Genomic DNA, 20,278 nt, shown 5'->3' on the forward strand with positions numbered 1-20,278 from the left:
CCCGAGGCTGTCTATGCTGAATGCAGGGAAAAGGTAGGGAGATTGAGTCATGTTACAGACCACCAGCCCCATTAGGGTTCAAGTGTTAAGTAGAGAACAGAGGAAATTGGTGTCTGTTTCTAGTCAGTGCTCACAGACCAGGAATGGCAAGAGATCCAGAATCAGTGATTTCTTCCACTGCTGGATCTAGACGCTGTTTCATACAAACACTCCTGTGGTGTTTTCCTTAGATCTGCATCTGTGTTCTGGTGTGATTGACGCTGAGCTGCCCATGAGTGGAAAGCCAAGTAAGAAGGGTTCCCCAGTATCCACTGACACACTTCTAATTGTTCTTTCAGATTCTCCAAGAACATGAGCTAGCCGGGGAAGAGCTACTGAGGCCAAAAAGAGCAGGTATGCAAACTTCTCGATAAAAGTCACATTTATAAATCCACTTTATAAACACCATGTGTTATAACTAGAATTGGTCCTACCCCATTTTTCATACAAGATATTAAACTTGAGCCTTATATACGTGGAAGGAAAATATTCTTTCCCCTTTGTAGTCTGTCTGTCTATGTATCTATCCATCCATCATCAATCTATTATCTCTCTATCTCTCTATCTATCGATCTATCTAATCTTTCTATCTAATGCATGTGTGAGTGTGCATGCATGTATATGTGCACTTTAGATGTGGTATTCATCAGAAGCTGTCTACCTTGTTTGTTGAGATAGGGTTTCTTAATGGCACGCCCCAAGCCCCAAGCAGGCTAGGCTGCCTGTCTAGCAAGAGAGTCCCAGAGATCTACCTGATCCCCTAACACTTAGATTCCAAGTGTGTGATACTACCACGTCCAGCTTTGGACATGTGAGTTCTAGGCATGGAACTTGGTTCCTAATGCTTACACTAAAGCAGGTACTTTGCCATCTGTCTTTGTCAAAGTTCTACTGCTGTGAAGAGACTCCATGACCACAAGACCTCTTACGAAAGAAAGCACTTAACTGGGGCTAAGTTTATCATCATGGTGAGAAGCATGGTGGCGTGCAGGTGGACATGGTGCTGGAGAGTATTGGAAAGCACTCGATCCAGATCTGTAGGCAGCAGGCAGAGAGTGAGACTGGGCCTGGCTTAAGCTTCTGAAACCTCAAAGCCCACTCCCTAGTAACACACTTCCTCCAACAAAGCCACACCTACTCCCTAAGAGCCTATGGGAGCCATTTTCATGACCAAACAGCCACGCTAACATTTAATTTATTTATTTATAAATAGATAGGGTCTTGCTAAGTTACCCATGCCATCTTTAAACTTGGGATCTGCTTGCTTCAGCCTTCCAAGTGTATGGGATTACAGGCCTCTAAACGAGGTTCCAAGGCAACTTTTTAAAAAAAGATTTGTTTGTTTGTTTGATTGTTTGTTTGTCTATAGCTTTCTGCAGACATACCAGAGGAGGGCATTGATGTGTTTATAAAAAGATAAAGTGAGGAAGGATAAGCTTTGGTGATGTGTGGTGAGGTGTGGGGGAAGAGGGTGACTCAGCGGGCCCATGCTGAGGCATCCCTCCCCCCCCCCCCCCCAGGGACCCAAAGTGCAGTATAGAATAGAGTTTATTCAGGGCATGGGGAGGGGAGTTGAAAGGGTATCAGAGGCAGAGAAAGGGAGAGAGAGAGAGAAAGAGAGAGAGAGAGAGAGGAGAGAGAAGAGAAGAGAAGTAGAGGCCGTCCGTCTGTGAACATGTGGAGAGAGATAGGGGAAGGGAATGGTGGGGGGGGAAGGGTGAGGGGACAGAGTAGGAGCAGGAAATCAAGAGTGAGACTGAGAAGGGGGGAGGGGGAGGGGGAGAGGAGAGAGACAGAGACAGAGACAGAGAGAGACAGAGAGGCAGAGCCTAGACAAAATGATAACAGGCATCAGATCCTATTACTGGTTGTGAGCCACCAGCAGCATTTGGTTGCTGGGAATTGATCTCTGGACCTCTGAAAGAGCAGTCAGTGCTCTTAACCACTGAGCCATCTCTCCAGCGTCCATGGGGCAACTTTTGAAAATGTTTTATTCTCTACGATGCAGTCTCCCAGGGAGAACAGTGCTTTTTGTTAGCTAAAAGTACTGTAAGGAAGGCCATTTTCAACATTATCAAATGGTGTTAAAATGGCCAGGATGACTCCTTGGAATCTCAGCCACCATTGTTGGCTCTGCGCATGCGCATGCCCATAATCTCACTCTGCTCTCCTAGGATGCCCTCTCGCACCACCAAAACTCTTCCCAAACCAGCAGCACCTCCTTCCCTCCTTCCCCTCCCTCCCTGTGCCTGTCTTTTCCTTTCCTGTTGTTCTTCTCTCTCTTGTTCTCCTCCACTTTATTGCATCAATGGACTCCAATGTCTCTTCTCACTCTTTCCCTGAAGACAGCCTGTAGCTTCTGTGCGCAAAAACAAGCGTAATGCTTCCTCCATCCCACCAACCCTGTGAACTCTCTTTTACCCTGTGACAGGCCCTGAGCCAGAGTTGTGTCCGTTGGACCATGGATGGTTTTCATAGTTCAAAATGGAGCCATGCATGGATGAGTTCCAGCTCTGGGTTTCCACCAAGTTCTTCCAAGGCTCAAGTCACCAGAGTCCCAGGGAGCAGCTCTGCAAAGCCATGTCTCTCTGTTCTTCTGAGGCTCGTTGTTTATCATCCCCCTTAGCAGCATAAGGGGGTACTTCTGGAGCAGGAAGTACTCGCACAGCTAAGGATTTGAACATTCCAAAATTTTTCCAAGCGTGCTTTCACTAAAAACAATCATGACAACAATTAATCTCCACGAAAACATGTTTTCCATTTATTATATGTGCTGCCATGAGCTCCCGGGGCCCCCTAGAGTCAATGGGAAGTGTGAAAGAATCTGCCTGTCTGCCACGGTTGATGAATTTGCCTTGGTACTTTTACAAAACCACCACAGGGACAAAATAGCCATAGAGAGTTCCTGTGCCGGGCCCTTGGTGGCAGGACTGTGAGTTGCAATAGGACTGTGAGTCTCCAGCGAAGTGAAGGAAACAGGCTATGGAAAGTTTACAAGCAGCTGCACCCCAAAGAGGCCTGGGTTAGGCCTGGATTTGGCCTGGTGTAGTCGTTGAGTGAGGAGTTGAGATGGGAACCAGAGTTTCAGAATGCAGAGTTCATTCTGAACACCTGCTCTGGAATATGCATTATCTCCCTTTCTGAGACCATGATAGCAGGAGGCGTAAATGTTCTTGAAGAAATAAACTTAGCAATAGAGATCCTGTCTGAGTCACTGGATCACATCCTTAAAATTTAAGACAAAAAATCATCTTTTACAAATATATTCTTTGAGAATTTCAGATATAGATATAGATGTAGATATAGATATAGATATAGGTATAGGTATAGATATAGATACAGATACAGATATAGATATAGATATAGATTAGATATAGATATAGATATAGATATAGATATAGATGATATAGGTATAGATATAGATACAGATACAGATACAGATACAGATACAGATACAGATACAGATACAGATACAGATACAGATACAGATACAGATACAGATACAGATATAGATATAGATATATCACATCCATGCCTCACTTAATTAATGGTGAAATCAATGTTTATATTTATTCCCAGGACATTATAGATTTCTACATATGTGACTAGTCAGATGTCCAGAGTCACTATCTTCCTGAGACATGTATTTGTGTGTCTGTGTATGTGTACATGTGCACATATACATACATATCTCATACATGAATCAATTATATACTTTAAACATATATCACCATTATTATATTTCAGGGGCTTTAAGATGGTTGAAGAACTTTATATCCTGGAGATAATGAGATAGTTCAGTTGGTGAAGTGTTTCCACACAGGCATGTGGACCTGAGCTTGATCCCCAGCAGTCGTATAGAAAATCAGGTAGGGTGGGGCCCACATTTACGCCCAGCACTAAGGAGGCAGAGACAGGAGAGAATCCATGGGGTTCACTGGCCTGCCAGCCTAGCTTAATCATATAAATCTCAGGATCAGTGGGACAAAATGTCTCAAAAAACAAAGGAAATAGAGTCCTAAATAACAATACCCAAGCTTGACCTATGGCCTCCACATGCACACACACACATGAACATGCACACACATACACTCACTCACACACACACACACACACACACACACCATCATCATTTTCATCATCCATTTGAAGGAACCTAATGTATTCTTTGCACAGAGGGTTCACTCATCAATGCCACTCCCAGATAATGATATGAAGGCAAGAGGAAAACACCATGACACACAAGCTGGCATTTTAAGAAAACTCTTTCCATAGTGGGAAGGCAGGAGGAGCTAGGATGGGTAAAAACAAATCCAAGATTGTGCCACTATTACATTAGGAAGGGGCCTGGCATCAAGAAGTGATGGATGTAAGTGACAATGATCCAGGTGGTCTTTGCTGAATTAATTAGATAAGAAAAGCAGCATGCTGAGAAACCAGCCAGGAGGCTGAGCAGTCCCCACATGGACCCTGGACATGAGTAAGAGAAGGACAAAGCTTGGGCATGCTCGCTCAAGGTCATTTGAGAAACAGAAAGAAAGAGGTCCAGGCACTCATGAACGTAACATGGAGAAATGTGCAATGGACAGAAGACAAGAATGTGCAGACCTGTGAGGCTGTGCATTGAGAAAGCTGTAGAGACAGAGACCTGTGTTGGAAAGGGTTTTAGAGATTTGCAGATCACCCCTAACTATGGTCTTTTTTGGGTCCCATGTCCAAACACACAACAAAGGCAAGTTAGGAAAGAAAGGAACAAGACCTGTGGGAGAGCAAGGCAGCATCAGCCAGCATTCTAGCAAGCAGCATTAACTGTACTCTGTGGCTTTTAGAAATAGAAAGGTAAAAAGAGAGAGAAGGAGAGGTGTGAGGGATGTGTTGGAAGTTCTCTGGGAGGAGGAAGGAGGGGCAGTGAAGGCAAATAGGATCAAGATATATTGTATACATATATGAAATATGAAAGTCAATAAAAGGTATCTTTAGCCGGGCGTGGTGGCGCACGCCTTTAATCCCAGCACTCGGGAGGCAGAGGCAGGCGGATTTCTGAGTTCGAGGCCAGCCTGGTCTACAAAGTGAGTTCCAGGACAGCCAGGGCTATACAGAGAAACCCTGTCTCGAAAACCAAAAAAAAAAAAAAAAAAAGGTATCTTTAGGAAGCAAGAGGGAGGCTCTTGGTTTGTTGCTCAAGGTACCATCAGGGTGGGTAGTCTGAGGGAATAGATTGGTGGTGGACTGGGAGGAGGGGCTGGGTTCTCTCTGGCTCATGTGTAGGGCTGATGTAAGCTCAGGTTCAGTTTTACACTTAACATTGAAAGTCAAGAGTGTTCTCTGGTTTTTTTTTTCTTAATCTGACATTTGTTTGACCATTCAAAGGTGAAATATGATCAAATTAAGGTTAATTTTTCTTGACACATCATTGTGTGTGTGTGTGTGAGAGAGAGAGAGAGTGTGTATGTGTGTGACTGTGTATGTGAGTGTGTGAGTATATGTGAGTGTGTATTAGTGTGTATGTGAGTGTGTGTGTGTGAGTCTGTGTGAGTGTGTGTGTGTGTGTGTGTGTGTGAGTGTGTGTGTGTGTTGTGTTGTGCTCATGGGAGGTTGTGCACATGTACACACAGAGGCCAGAGAACAACCTTGGTGTTGTTCCTCAGATACTTTCCACCATTTTTCTTGACATGGGGCCTCTCTCTGGCCTGGCCTTTGCCAATTCAGCTAGACTGGCTAGCCAGCAAGTGCAGGTGTGTATGTGCATATGTGTGCACGTGTGTTCATCCATGTGTGTGAGAGTGGTACAGGTGTGTGTGTGTTTGTGTGTGTGTGTGTGTGTGTAAGTGCAGGTGTGTGGGTACTGTGTATGCATGTATGCTCATCCGTGTGTGTGTGTGTGTGTGTGTGTGTGTGAGAGAGAGAGAGAGAGAGAGAGAGAGAGAGAGAGAGAGAGAGAATGCAGGTGTGTGCATATCAACTCATGTGTGGAGATCAGAGACCAGGTGGCTTAGGTATTGGTCCCCAGCTTCCTTCTTGTTTGAGATGGGATCTCTCCCGTGTACTGCTGTGATTGAGAGGCTAGCTGGCCTGAAAACTGACAGGAAAGATTCTCCTGTCTCTGCCTCCCATCTCCTGGTGGGAGGAGCTCTAGAATTGTAGGCCTTTGAGTTACTATGTCTGTCTGTCTTTCACTTCATTTCCTTTTTAAAACATGGTTTCTACAAATCTAAGCTCAGGTCATTGAAAACTTCACCCTCAGACATCTTCCCAGCCCCGTTCTCACAACCCTTGAGTAGTTTTAAGGAAAGAGAAGGATTGGGTATCAGTTCCACCTTCCCAGGAAAAGAACATGGCATGGGGCTCATTCTGACAACTCCGACTATGAGGGAATTCCTCAAACTAATGATTTTCTCTGGACTTCACCATCCATTGTTCATCATATGTGATGCTAACCTTCTCCTCCACCCACACGTACTGTGTGAGCTACAGCCTGGAATTCTGTATTTGTTATTCTCTTGTATAACAAACCTTCCCAACCCCAGAGGGAGAATGGGACCCTTTGATGGCATCGGCTAAGCAATGGTCCAGCATGGTATGGACAGTGCTACCCAATGGGTCTTCTGGGAAATGTCAAGGAACAAGCAGAATAGCGGGTGTCTTTCTGTGTTCATTGCTTTGAGGTGGAGGAGAGTAAAATCACTAGCAATGAAAAATCACTGCTCCCCAGCAAGCTCCCTTCTCCTGGGTGAAGTTGGCAGGTGCCCTGTCCATTAAGTTGAGCCATTCATGCATCAACTTAAGCACTGCTTCTGAGAACCCTCAGTTCCCTTCTGTTGCTAGGCAGAAATAGTATTGTTTGCTTAAACAGCTGCGATTAAGACCCAGCGCTGTTTGTGGCAGTTAGTGGCCAACTTTCCAGAAATGTCTTTTTCAGATAAGTGCTTGGAAGCTGGCAGGGACTTGTGGGAAAGGAGAGGGGAAATCCTGGTTAGTTAGTGTCTCCTGGGCCTGCGGATGGGTATCGTCTGACACCAGTGACACCTGGAATATCCTACCGTCTCCTCAGGGCAGTGTGGGCCAGAACAATCCAGACAAACAACACAAAGAGTGAAGGGAACAGAGACAAAGAAAATACAAGTGAGCTGTCAGGAGGCAGCTGGTTCACGTGGCAGAGAAGGGTGCAGGTCATCTCCGATACACACCTGGAAGGAGGGGATCTGTGGCCTGACCCTCCTGAGTCCCTTGTAGCCGAGAGTAAAACAATGAATGCCAATTTCCCAGGCTCTGAGGTCTTCGGGATCAGAAGCGGATAGAAAAGCAGAGTTTGGCATTGCTTTCTTTCTTGTTTGAATTGTTTTTAGATTGATTTGTTCTATTTTATCTGCATAGTGCTTTTCTTCATGCACATCCACTTCATATGGGTGCCTACTGGGCCTGCAGGGGTCTGAAGAGAGCACCCCTGGAGCTTCCTTACAGACAATTAAGAGCAGCCCTGTGGATGCTGGGATCCAAACCCAGGTCCTCTGAAGAGCAGCGTGCTCTTAATCCCTGACTCATCTCCAGGCCGGAGCATGAGTTTGATGGTTCAGACTCCAGGCTTCACATCTGCCCCAGGGGATCAAGATGGTATCATGCTGATACCTGAGCCTCTGGGTGAGTTGCCTTACTCGCCAGGGTCCCTGTATCCTTGATACTATCCTAAGATCCACGAAGAAGAGCATGGCCCAGGTGGGAGTCATCTTCCGTTCCTCTGGTGACTCCATAGTGAGGAACTCACTCAGGGATTCCACATTCATTTTCCCTTCCCAGAGGGTTGTTCTCTAGATGTCAGCCGTGTACCTCTTTCATCCCATTCAAGTCTCTGCTCAACATCTAGAACTTTACAAAGGTCTTTTCTAGCCATCCTACAGGGAATAAGAAACAAATACAAGAGCAGAGAATGAGGAAGAAGGGAACAAGGGGAAGAGGGCAGGGATATTTGTTAAGAAGGACAAAGGTCTGTCTCTAAGTAGAGATGGGACAGAGGCAGTATGCAGGAAAATGGCAATTTATAAAGGTACAAGGGGGAAATGCCGTGTTAGGATGAGGTGTTTAATTTTAATTGGGCAAATTGATGAGGTGAGCCAATAAATGGGCTTTTGATGGCTGGACTTCAATACTTTGATAGCTGGACCTTGGTAGTCAGCCTCAGGAGGAAGTAGTCAAATAAGGGAATAGACCTTGGGGGCTAGCTTTAGGAATGTAGTCTGGCAGGCTTTAGGAAAGCAGAGGGAATGAGGGAGAAGGGCAAGGCCTGCCAGAGCCATGATTGAGCTGGCCAGAGTCCCTTCAATTATTATCATTATTACTACTACTAGTAGTAGTAGTAGTACCATTATCATCTTATTACTCCTTTGCTCTCCATCCTTATTTCTTTATTTCCTGCAGATCTGTCTGATAGTAAGATATAAACTGACCAGTTGCTTCCAGCAGAGGAGATAAATATCGTGGAGACAGGACTCTGCTTCTTTTCTTAAGAAGCTTTGCCCCCTTTATTGCCCATTGCTGGGGCATCTAGCACAGCGTGGAGAAACAGGCACCCAGTGAACAGTGAATCTTCAAGAAAATCAATAAATCAAACATCAGCAAGGCTGGCTGTCAGAAGTCTTTGTCCAAAGTTTGGACCTCTAAGACTTTTCTGATGCTGATAGACCTCAGGGAAGTGTTCAAGGTTGTCACATTTTTACTCTTAATAGTTTCATTTTTGAACTTGACATTAAAAAAAAAACCTAACTAAAATTTAAGTTTATTACAAGCTGTATTTAACAATAATATCACGTTTTTCTAGTGCTTTGTGAAATGATTGTTTTGTTTTGTTTTGTTTTAATCTTCTTCCACTCGAGTTGAAGCAGTGTGTGATTCAAAGAAAACGAACTTTGGAGTCAGCAAAATGTCTTTTTAAATCTTAGCTCGGGTATTACCATGAGATTGCAACTCTTCCCACCTCAGTTTTACCACCTGTAAAATGGAAGTAAGCATATTACCCTTTAGCCCACCAGGCAAGAACAATTAGCAAGTGCTGTTGCTACTGTTGCTATTTCATCTGCTCTTTCACCTAGCATCTCTCAATGGAGGGGGTAAGCCAGTGTCAGCTCTTTTGAGGTAAATTGTATAAACAATGGGCTGGAGAGATGTCTCGGCAGTTAGCACACCGCTTGTTGTTCTCCCAGTGGATCTGAGTTCCGTTCCCAGCACCCACATGGAGACAGCTCACAACCTCTTATAACTCTTACCCTACAGGATCTGACGCCCACTTCTGGCCTCCAAGGGTACTGCATGGACCTGCCATACTTAACATTTAAGCAAATAAAAACAAACCTTCAAAACACAGGAGGCTCAGCAAATGTAGCAAGAGAGTGCCCACTGGCCATTAGGAGAAACAACAGATGGCTGATAAAACCTGTTGTGTTCATGTCTGTTCTCCACGGTCACTTTCTCCCTTTAATCCTTTGGTTTACAATGTTGGCTCACCAGCCACCTGAACGTCAACATCAGCGTGAGGTTTGTTATAGTGCAGGAATCCAAGCTTAACTCATAAAGAGTATAGTTGGCTTCACCTGGGCATGTAAGGCCCTGGATGTTCTCAGTCAAGGTCAAGCAAGCATGGGTGATCCTCGAGGACAAGGCTTGCCTAATGCAATGCTAGTTCTGGGGCTTCTTAAGAGAACTGTTTTCCAAAAGAAGCGTGTTCCGGTCAGGCATACTGACCCATGTTGGTAAGTCCTAACATTTAGGAGACTGAGGCAGAGGTAAAGGGTGATGACTTAGAGGCTAGCCTAAGTCACACAGTAAACTCTAAGCCAGCCTGGGCTTACAGAAAGACCACTTGAAAAGGGGGAGAAAGGAGGAGGAGGGGGCAGAGGGGGAGGAGGAGGAGGAGGGGAAAGGTGAGGAGGAGGGGGAGGACAAGGACGAGGATGAGGACGAGGACAAGGAGGAACTATTGATCTTTGGTCCTCACCAGCCTCTAGGGAAGGGTGATGCGTAGCTGAGGGTGACTCTGAAGCTCCTTTAGGTGTTGAAGAGAGTGTGACAGGTGGGTGGGCAGAAGGACCTCAGGCTAAGTTAGCAGCTGCATGAATCCTATAGGCAGAATCTTGCTAAGCCATCAGCTCCCTCACTCCTAGGGCACTCTGCTTTCAACTCGATTTTGTGATAATCTCAGCAGAACTGCCTTGGCTCTAACAAAGAGTCATTGATAGCCAGGCAGAGCTGTTGCCTTTCAGGTACACACTCGTTCTGCTGTGATGTCTGAAGGGCACAGGGAGGAGGGCTGAGGGCCATACAAATAACAAAGTAGATGATATAGGATTGTTGTCCGCTCCACCCATCCAGAGCAGCCACCATCCAGGAAATCCTGTTTGCCTTCATGGGAGGACCCTGAACTAGTGAATTTACCAGTGGGAATAAACATGGTCACATGCCTTTTCAGGAAAGAGAATGTTCTGGAAGGCAGATGTAAATACTGCACAGTTGCCCCGTTGGAAATGTTCCTAGTGGGTACCATCATGTGCCTGGAGTTAGAGTCACACAAATGGAGATTATCAGCCCCTCCAGGAAGCCTGCTTTCATCACAGAACATTTGAGAATCAAATAGAAAACAGGAAACACTGTCACTACACTATAATAGACAGGACTCCATATTAGACTTTACAAGTGACTTTGACATCTTAGTTTTGAGGCAAGGTCTCACAAATCCCAGACTAACCTCTGACTCATGATGTAGTCTGCCTCCAGCTCCCAAGTGGCCAGATGACAGTCACATATCACCACATCTGGCTAAGATCTATTTTATTCTACTTGTATAAGGAGGAACTATACTATCAAATACATCCATAAAACACCCCCACATACTTAAAAACAAAAACAAAAAAACTTGAGTTCATTGCAGCAAACAGAACAACACCAAAAGGAAAGCATTTCCGACGAGGTTATGTTCTAACACTAGTGTTTATACCCTGAGGAAGTACACACCCTAGCTTCCAGCAATCGATATTTAACCACTGGAGTTTTCTATTCTCAACTTTCTCAGTGTTCCCAGCAATGGTCCTTGGGATGCTTAAAACGAATCTTACAATTTCATGGGAAAATAATTGTCTCCACAAAGAAGACAGAATTCTAGCTACATGTTAAATTACAGACCATGCTTTCAGATTTCACTTAAGATTGAAAGGGATGGCTTTGAAAGTATCCATTTTTTTAACCTATTTAAAAATATTTTCAATATCCCTGTGTGAAAAAGAAATTCTTACCCTTCAGTCTATTTTTTTTTTATGAAGTAGGAACTGAGCCCACCCCTTCATCCCCAGTTGTGTTTTCCAGTCAGGACAAGAGCAATGGTTAGCCCAGTGACAGAGAAGTGACTTTATTACTTGACTTAGGGGAGGGGCTTAGTAAGAAGTCATTGCACACATGTTTGTTACATGGTGAGTACCAAGAAAGATGGGTAAGGTCACGAGAAGGGAAGGAATCAGCTCCTGTCCCAGAAGCTTAAAAATGGTGGTCAAGACATGATGTGATATAAGAAACTGGGGAAGATGCATTCTACGACTAGATATAATTATATCTATAGGCTGGTGAGCTCTCTCTCTCTCTCTCTCTCTATATATATATATATATATATACATATACATATACATATATATATACATATACATATATATACATATATACATATATATATATATAAATATATATACATATGTGTATATATATATACACATATGTGTATAAATATATATATACACATATGTGTGTGTGTGTGTGTGTGTGTTTGGGGCAGATCTATTTGGAGAGCTGATGTTCAACTGCCTGGCGACAAGTTAGAAAAGCAACGAAGAACTAGGCCTTTTTTGATGACCACTGATTGAGTCCTGGACACCAGAGATATGAAGCAACAATAAAGAATGCATACATTGGATGCCTGTGTACGATCTAAGGCCAAAGGAAATTGACTGGTGGGGGGGAGGGTGTGCTCTGGAAGAATTTCAAGCCTGCATGCATGTCTGTTCAGCTCTTAGACTGCATGCAAACCAACTATATAGTGTTACAAAGATGGCAACTCACTCCTGTGGGTAGAGATCAGAACTCTTATTGACTGCAGTGGCGAGAGGAGTCCCTTCCAGGCCACTCCTATTAGTCTTGCCCCAATCACAGTTTGCTCCTCACACACATAGCCTTTGGCCTCGGACATCAAGGTTGAGGGTAGGAGCTGGGAGAGGTCATTAAATGTTTCTTCTTTTCTCTAAAAGGGCTCATTCTGATGGACCAATGTGCCTAGTATCTACTTTACTGCAGTATCCACCAGGCTCTCTCCCCTACCTCCACAAACACTCATGGTCTTCATGCCCTCTCCTTTCAGCTGCAGCGGGTGATTACATGGCGGAAGAATACATGGTGGATATTGAGATCAGCTTTGAAAATGTCTCCTTCCTGGAGTCCATCAGAGCTCACTTGAACAGCCTCAGTTTTCCAATTCAAGGGACCGACGCTGACATTTTGAACATAGCAATGACTACAGGTGAGTGTGACGTACATTGCTTGAGGGTGAGCATCAGGAGAAAGGCAGGAGTCCTGCTTGTAAATCAAACTAAATGTGGGAGGCAAGCGTAATGACCCAACCGGACCACGGTGTGACTTTGTGTCCCCATACCTCCCAGAATGAACTCACTAGCTGTAAAGTCCTTAGTTTAAAAGATGACCAAAGCTTTTCTTGGTGGCTGTCATAAAGCAACCAATAAGACATTTACAAACCCTTCCTGTCCCTCTGAACAATGTGTGGGCACAGCTCAGTATGTCATGTCTTTCTTTCCTTTGGGGTGTTGTAGATCGGGAAATAGGAACAAGAGTGTACCTAAATCCAAAGCAATACAGTAAGCAAAGTTCTCCCAGGTCATGCTTTGCCTTAGTGTTTGAGATATCCCTACTAAAACTAAACCCTTTCTCCTTTGTCTCACGGTTCCATCCCCAGAGACTCAGTGTCGCATCGATGAGGCTGATCTTTGTCCTATGAAAAAGTTCTGCAAATTGGAAAGCACCACTGTACCTTGGTTGTCCTCTTTCAGAGACAACTGTTTGATGGCATTGCTTTGAGTAGCAGCATCCTAAGGGGCCCCATCTGCAGAATAGTCTCTTTGGTCCAAAATGAGAAACTGATTCAAGGGTCTCTGCTTGCAGAGCAGTTTTTCTTCTTTTATAATGACCCCAGTGAGATCAGGGTTTATTTGGACTGTTCTTTTGACTTGAAATGGAAAGGCTATTTATTTGCATTCTGTATTTATGATTTATTTCCATGTAACAAATCTCTCTTAGCACTTTAGAACAACAGACATGCATTATCTTAAAGTTCCTGGGGGTCTGCAGTCTTGTAATAGCACCTAGATGGGTGATTCTAGCTTAGGAACTTTGATCTGAAGGCTCTAATGGACTGGAAGGGTCATTTTCAAGTTCACCAGGTAGTTTTTTTGCAGACTACTGTTCCTAAATAGTTATTATTTAGAGGCCTTAGTGCTTACTATGTAGTTCTCTTCCTGACATATCTTTGTACCAGGCAGCCAACTTTCCCAGAGGAAAAGAGAGGAAGGGAAGGAAAAATGGGGGAGGGATAAAGGGAAGGGAGAGAGAGATATATGATAGATAGATAGATAGATAGATAGATAGATAGATAGATATAGACAGATAAATAAACATACAGATAAAAGGAATATATGCTAAATTATACCATCATTTTTACCATGTTCTATAAGAAGGCACTATAAAAGGCTGTGTTCCTAGAGGCAGAGATGTTCAGTAGTCTCTGTGTGGTTCTCAACCTTCCTAATGCTGCCACCCTTTAACACAGTTCCTCATCGTGTGGTGAACACCAACATTAGTTTCACTGCTACTTTGTAACTGTAATTTTGCTGAGGTTATGAATCATAACATGGGTATTTTGGGGGACAGAGATTTGCCAAAGGGTTGCAACCCACAGGTTGAGAACCACTACTGTTTGGTATCAGGGGATCAGATCATCACAGACATCTAGTGGCCGTGTAATATAAAACATGACTATCAAAAAATGACTTAACAGCCTGCAGCCACTCAATCTTGTCACCTTTCTGGTGACCTCATCTATGGCTTAGTGGTCCATATATGCCCCCTTGAATCTCATGCAATTCTACTGAACTTTCTAGAAGGTCAATTTGATACTGAGCTAGGATTTCCTACCAGCATAGATACTTGCAATCTGCAAATCTTAGGGTGGTGACTATCTTGTCTTGCATTACTCTTTTGGTTTATGGCAGTCTGCACTCCTGCTGGAAATGACCTCTTGTGCTTCTGTGAGAAAGGCTACCAGTGGTCTGAGGAAAGGTGTCTCCACTCTCTCACTTGTCAAGACTATGACAGTGCCCTGCCAGGCGGCTACTGCAGTTGTCTGAAAGGACTTCCTCCCCAGGGACCTTTCTGCCAGCTCCCAGAAGGTACGCAATTGTTCTTTAAAGAGCTGTTGAATGCATTTTTCAACTTTACCGAAAGCCAATGTCTATCTGTCTTGTCTGTTTTCAAACACTGGTGAGACATTTATATTTCCTTGTGTTTTTTAGCATTCATTACCTTAAAACTCAAAGTCAGACTGAACATAGGATTTCAAGAAGACCTAAAGAACACGTCTTCTGCCCTTTATAGGTCCTACAAGACGGATCTGGAAAGAGCGGTAGGTTGGGGCTGCTGGAGTCTTTACCCAAGAAGCTACTTAGGAGGAAATGGAGTCACTCCCATTCACAGTGGGCAGTGTGCTTACATGAGCATACCCTAGGGGTAAGGATTTGAAGTCATGCAAACCCACCTGAGGACTCAAACAGCATTCAGAAGATAGGGTGTCACCTTGGCCTCTCAGGAGGGTTTCTCCCTTGAGTAGAAATGATTCAGATAACATTTGGTGGCATCCATTCACTAAGAGCAATCCAGAAGAGGTTGCTGGTTCAGGTCTGTTCTTCAGGCAGTCTCACATTCTGCTATGTTGTGTAGCTCAGTACCTTCTTCCCAGTGAGCGGTATTGGCCTCAAATGACTAGGTTTCTCATACACAGATAAGACTTCCAACATCACTGGGGAGCCTACCTCAAGGCTGAGCTCAGAGAGTTTCAAACTTCTCTAGCTTGGAAGTCACTAGGTGTTCACTCCAAGGCCAGCCTGTTGTTACTAAGGTAAAAACAGAGATGCTACTGCAAGTATGAACTGTCTCCCAGATGCAGTAATACAGTGCTTGATATTGTATTAAGCCACTCAAATGTAAATGCTTTGCTTGAGTTGGTGTATTTCAAACACTGTCTCCTAATTGCTGTGGTGACTGGGCTGAGATATTACACATGGGCTGAGATAGTGTCTCCCCATAACTCCTAGTCCTCCGGGCAGGAGAAGGCCCCTGCCAAAGCCAGTATGCCACACAAAAATAATGGTTTTTCCATGGTGCCTTGATGGAATATTGATTCTATAGAGTTCTTGAATGACTGATTTACATCTCGGGCATATAAGAATTCTACATAGAGTACCAGTCACTAAATTATATACTTTTAAGGAACTATGGGATCATATAAGACTCTCAATCACCCAGGTACCAGCCCTACAACACATATTGTAGATTTCTTGGTGCCCTCATTTTTATTTCTGTTGCTATAATAAAGCAACTCTGAAACAAAGGAATCTAAGTGAAGAGAGGGTTTGTCCGCCTTAAAATAGCAGGTCTGTCATTTTGTGGCAGTAAAGGCAGAGGCTCAAGCAGCTAAACATATCATAACCACAGTCAAAACCAGAGAGGAATGAGTTCATCTATACTGCCTGCTTCTTGCTGCTAATTTTCACTTAGCTTTCCACCGTCTCACGTAGCTCTGGGCCCTCTGCCTATAAAATGGTGCTACACACAGTAGGGTAGGTCTTCCTACATCAATGAACAATCAAGACAATCCCTCACAGATGTGCCCACAAGCCAACATGACCTGGGTATCCCTTCAATAGAGACCGTCTTTGTAGGTGATTCTAGGTTGTGGCAAGTGACGCTTAAAGCTAGCTATGATACCTGGTCATGTAACTTGAGTAGGTCAGGAATTCTTATGAGGATGATATTCAGAAGAACAAGATGAACCTGTCCTATTGACGAATGAAACTGGATTTACCAAAGTCACACTGATGTTAAGGTAGGGGGCAAGTGGGATGGTGGCTGTGAGGGTGCTCCTGACTTCCAACTCTCTGGCTCTGGTTCAGCATGTAGCCCAAAGCGCTACCACTGACACTCAGGAATGGGTTTCTGCTCCTTATCTTAGAATACACATAAGTGTTATGTGTCTGGCAGACAGGAGGATTTCTGGGAAGACGATTAAATGTCCTTGGAAGGTCCTTCTGAACATTGTCAGGTGTGGTGTACTAGGAATCCTTCCATTCCACCCTCCTTTTCACTTCCATTTGGAGTGTGATGCCACGTTCTCTCATCCCCACAGCCTCTCAATTCTTTCTCTTGTGTTTTCCTGAGCAGCCCTTTTGTGCACTTAATCTACTGTGTGCTTCTCTGAAGACCGACACATTTTGCTAGAAATTACTCCTTCAAAGCTCTGCCAATGCCACCACGAACAAAATAGATAAAATAAAGCCTTACCTGGGTTGTACCTATAAACCTTTGATATCTCCTTCCAGCCTCATGTCATTCTCTTCTTTGTTTTCCAGTTCCGAGCGGGTTACAGAACTTTACCAGGATTCAGATCGGTGACTGTGACACAGTTCACGTAAGAATGATGTAATTTTCTCATTTTTCTATGAGGGCAGAAACCAATGCACCAGGAAACAAGACAAAACATCCGCGGGCTATCATGTAGGGTCCTTAGCAGGAACAGCGTAATAGAGGTGAGAGCTATGCCCACCAGAGCACAGTGGTGAACTAGAAAAGGAAACACTGTGACGTGTTCCTACCCTTTAGCAACAAGGAAACACAAAGATGTGTTCATCTCATGCATGAAAGACTTTGCAAACAGAAATACATCTCTAGTTCTGAGAGTTTGAAATGTTAAAGTAGAGTTGTATCAGACAGCAATGTTAAAGACATTACTAGAAGATTCGGATAGGCAGACAGGATCTCAGGATGTCTGGAAACCTTGTGGGTTCAGCTCATTGTTCTTTATATAGACACTTTCCTCATTTACATTACTGGGCAAATCTTGCCTTGGGTGTCTGCTAACGTTTAAAGACAGGGTTGTTTGAACAATTCCTTGATGATGGAACTTGGTTGTCCTCTGCTATTTTGCTCTTCTGTGCAATAAACCACGAGGATCTAGACTCTCCTAGATTAATTACTGCTTTACTGAACCAAGTGGTCTCTACGCAGCAAGGGCAGCGTGGTTGTGAACTACGAAGTCCGGGTTACATCGGCACCACTGCCTGGATCAATTCATAAAGCCAATGAACAAGTCATACAGAACCTCAACCAAACTTACAAAATGGACTACAACTCCTTCCAGGGAACCCCGAGCAGTAAGTGGAACCTACTGCATTATCACACCCCACATGGCTTGTTCATTTGGGGTAGGCATGATGTGATGGTATTGCTTAAACGTAGGAAATCTACCCCAGAGATTCTTGTATATCTGTGTGTACTGCTGCACTATATAGATGATCTAGGAAATAGAATCAGCCTAGATATCAACAAATAAGCAGATAATAAAATCTCAGTTTATATGTACATATGTGTATGTGTGTGTATCTATATGTATATATAGGTGTGTATATATAATGAAAATTTATATTTATCTAGTCTATCAAGAACAATAAAATTATGAAAATTCTAGGAAAACAGATGAATTTGGCAAAAGCTAAGCTGGATGAACCAGACTCAGGAAAACAAAAATTGCATGCTCTCTCTCATATGTAGATCCTAACTTTTAATGTAACTTTAATGTAAGGAAGCTCCTGGGATGGAAGGGGTGAGGGGAAAGTTGGGAAGAAGAGACTCAACGACAAAAACAATTTCCTTGGAGTGCCAAAATGAGGCAGACAATGGTGATGCACGCCTTTAATCCTAGCACTTAGGAGGCAAAGACAAATAGTTATCTGAGTTCGAGGCCAGTCTGGTCTACAGAGTGAGCTCCAGGACAGCCAGGGCTACAAGAAGAAAATTTGTCTTGAATTAAATAAGCAAAAAAAATGCCACAATGAAATCTAATACATTCTATATAAAAAAAAAGTGAGGCGGAAGACGAAGAGCTAGGAAATCATGGTCATATTTCCTAATACAGAGGTCTGGAGCTCTGTATGCCAACTGTCTCTTTTTGACTAACATTACTGCAGCAGGAGCATCAGGGAGATGGGAACCAGGGTTCATACTAGAACCACTGGGCTTGTGATTGCCTGTGTTCATATATTGAAAAGATCCATAAATGTAAAGCCATCACTGTGAGGTAACAGTAACAGCAGATGCTGAAATTAACTAGGGTTCTATTGTTCATTTAGAGGGTGGGTCTCAGAAAGTATCCGAACCACACTAGCCCTACGAAGACCTATCCATCCTTCACCAGGGCCTCAAGCTTGCATGGGAAGGCTTCCAAAGTACTGTTCCAGGTCAATTAAAATAGCTGGGAAAAAAAATCCATGACTTTAGATACTCTCTTCCATTTCGCAAATGGGATTGAGATACAGGCTCTGGTGCATCAGTACGTGATGGGATCTCTGTTACTCAGAGAGTAGTAAGGGGAGCGTGTGGGCAAGACTGTGGCAGACAGATGCTAGGAAGAGCCCTCAAGAATCCTTGAAGCAAAGCCTGCAGAGCCACAGTTTGCATCACTGATGTGTATCCCTCAAACGTTTCTCTTTGAATTTCTAGATGAGACGAAATTCACTGTCATACCAGAATTCATCTTTGAGGGAGACAATGTGACTCTGGAGTGTGAAACTGAGTTCGTGACCTCCAACACGTCCTGGTACTATGGAGAAAAGCGCTCTGACATCCAGAACAGCGACAAATACTCCATTCACACCACTGTCATCAACAATATAAGCCTGATCACCCGCCTTACCATTTACAACTTCACACAGCATGATGCGGGTGGGTTTCTGATCAGAAACTTGGCGGGGGGTCACCGGGGGGAACTAAATGGTGTGCTCAGAGAAGTAGCCAACAGAGCAGGGGTTGGAGGGTGAGCTGTTCAGAAGAAGCCTATTCCAAAATGGAAAATTCATCCCATGGCATGCTTTCATGTGTGTATGTGCATATATGTATGTATGTGTGCATATGTGTGTATGTGTGTATGTGCATATGTTGCATGGATACGAGTACATTGCCACAAGAAAGCTAGACTTTAGCCTCCCTTTCTTAGTTGTTCCCATGTTGGTTTCTGAGGCAGGGTCTCTCACTGAACCCAGCAGCGAACCATCTCCCAGTCAGAGGCACCTGTCTCTGCCTCTCTGGCTGTAGAGTTACAGATGCAGGTTATCATTTCCATCTTTCTTATGAGTTCTGGGGATCTGAACTCAGACCCTCATGCTTGCACAGCAGACTACTGAACCGTCTGCCCCAAAGACCCAGGGCACTATTTTTAAACGGTGTTTAAATTGCACTGGTTTTATTTTGAATTTTACATAGTAAGTAGTAATGGTTCTATACTGTTTTATTTTGATCTACCTTATAAAATTTAGTTTGCTGGCATGAAATTGGCATATAATATACTGCACATACATTATGTCTACAAAGTGTTCAGTTTTGACATATAGACTTGAAAAGGCATCACTAAAATTAAGATGGAAATAGATCCAGCCTCTTCAAATACTCGTCTTCTCCATAGCAACCCCTCTCTTTGGCCTTTCCCACCCTCCTTCCTACTCCAAGCAGCCAAAAAACCATAAATTTTAGTTCTTCAGAGGTTAACAATGAGCCTGCCAATTTCTAGTGTTTAATAACCCTACTTAAGACCAGATATCAGGAGGACCAACTCTGCTCCTCCACACAGGAAAGAGGACTGTAGATACATGAGTCTGATCACACCTTCAAAGATTCCGGTTTTACCACAGGGTTAAACAGCACACTCAAGTTATTCAGGGTCCACTAACTCTCCAAGACTTACCAATTTCACTTCCCCGTATGACTCTGTGAATACCCCCTTTTTTTTTCTTATTTTTTTCTCAAGTACATTTCCAATGCTATCCCAAAAGTCCCCCATACCCTTCCCCCCACTTCCCTACCCACCCATTCCCATTTTTTT

The 20,278-nt window shown here is 43.8% G+C and overlaps 1 protein-coding gene across 4 annotated transcripts in view; it reads left to right on the top strand.

Annotated features, from left to right (window-relative positions):
* The window catches only part of Adgrf5 (adhesion G protein-coupled receptor F5), a 92,424-nt gene that overhangs the window by 48,431 nt on the left and 23,715 nt on the right, over positions 1–20,278 (top strand). For all 4 annotated transcript variants that reach the window (XM_029471064.1, XM_029471063.1, XM_029471062.1 and 1 more), the window contains exons 3-9: positions 339–393; positions 12,425–12,583; positions 14,346–14,522; positions 14,646–14,755; positions 16,758–16,816; positions 17,413–17,558; positions 18,904–19,125. In XM_029471064.1, the coding sequence (XP_029326924.1) occupies positions 339–393; positions 12,425–12,583; positions 14,346–14,522; positions 14,646–14,755; positions 16,758–16,816; positions 17,413–17,558; positions 18,904–19,125 (928 nt within the window). The remainder of the gene's footprint in view (positions 1–338; positions 394–12,424; positions 12,584–14,345; positions 14,523–14,645; positions 14,756–16,757; positions 16,817–17,412; positions 17,559–18,903; positions 19,126–20,278) is intronic.

The sequence above is a fragment of the Mus caroli genome, chromosome 17 (genome assembly GCF_900094665.2).
Source record: "Mus caroli chromosome 17, CAROLI_EIJ_v1.1, whole genome shotgun sequence".
Classification (NCBI taxonomy): Eukaryota; Metazoa; Chordata; class Mammalia; order Rodentia; family Muridae; genus Mus; species Mus caroli.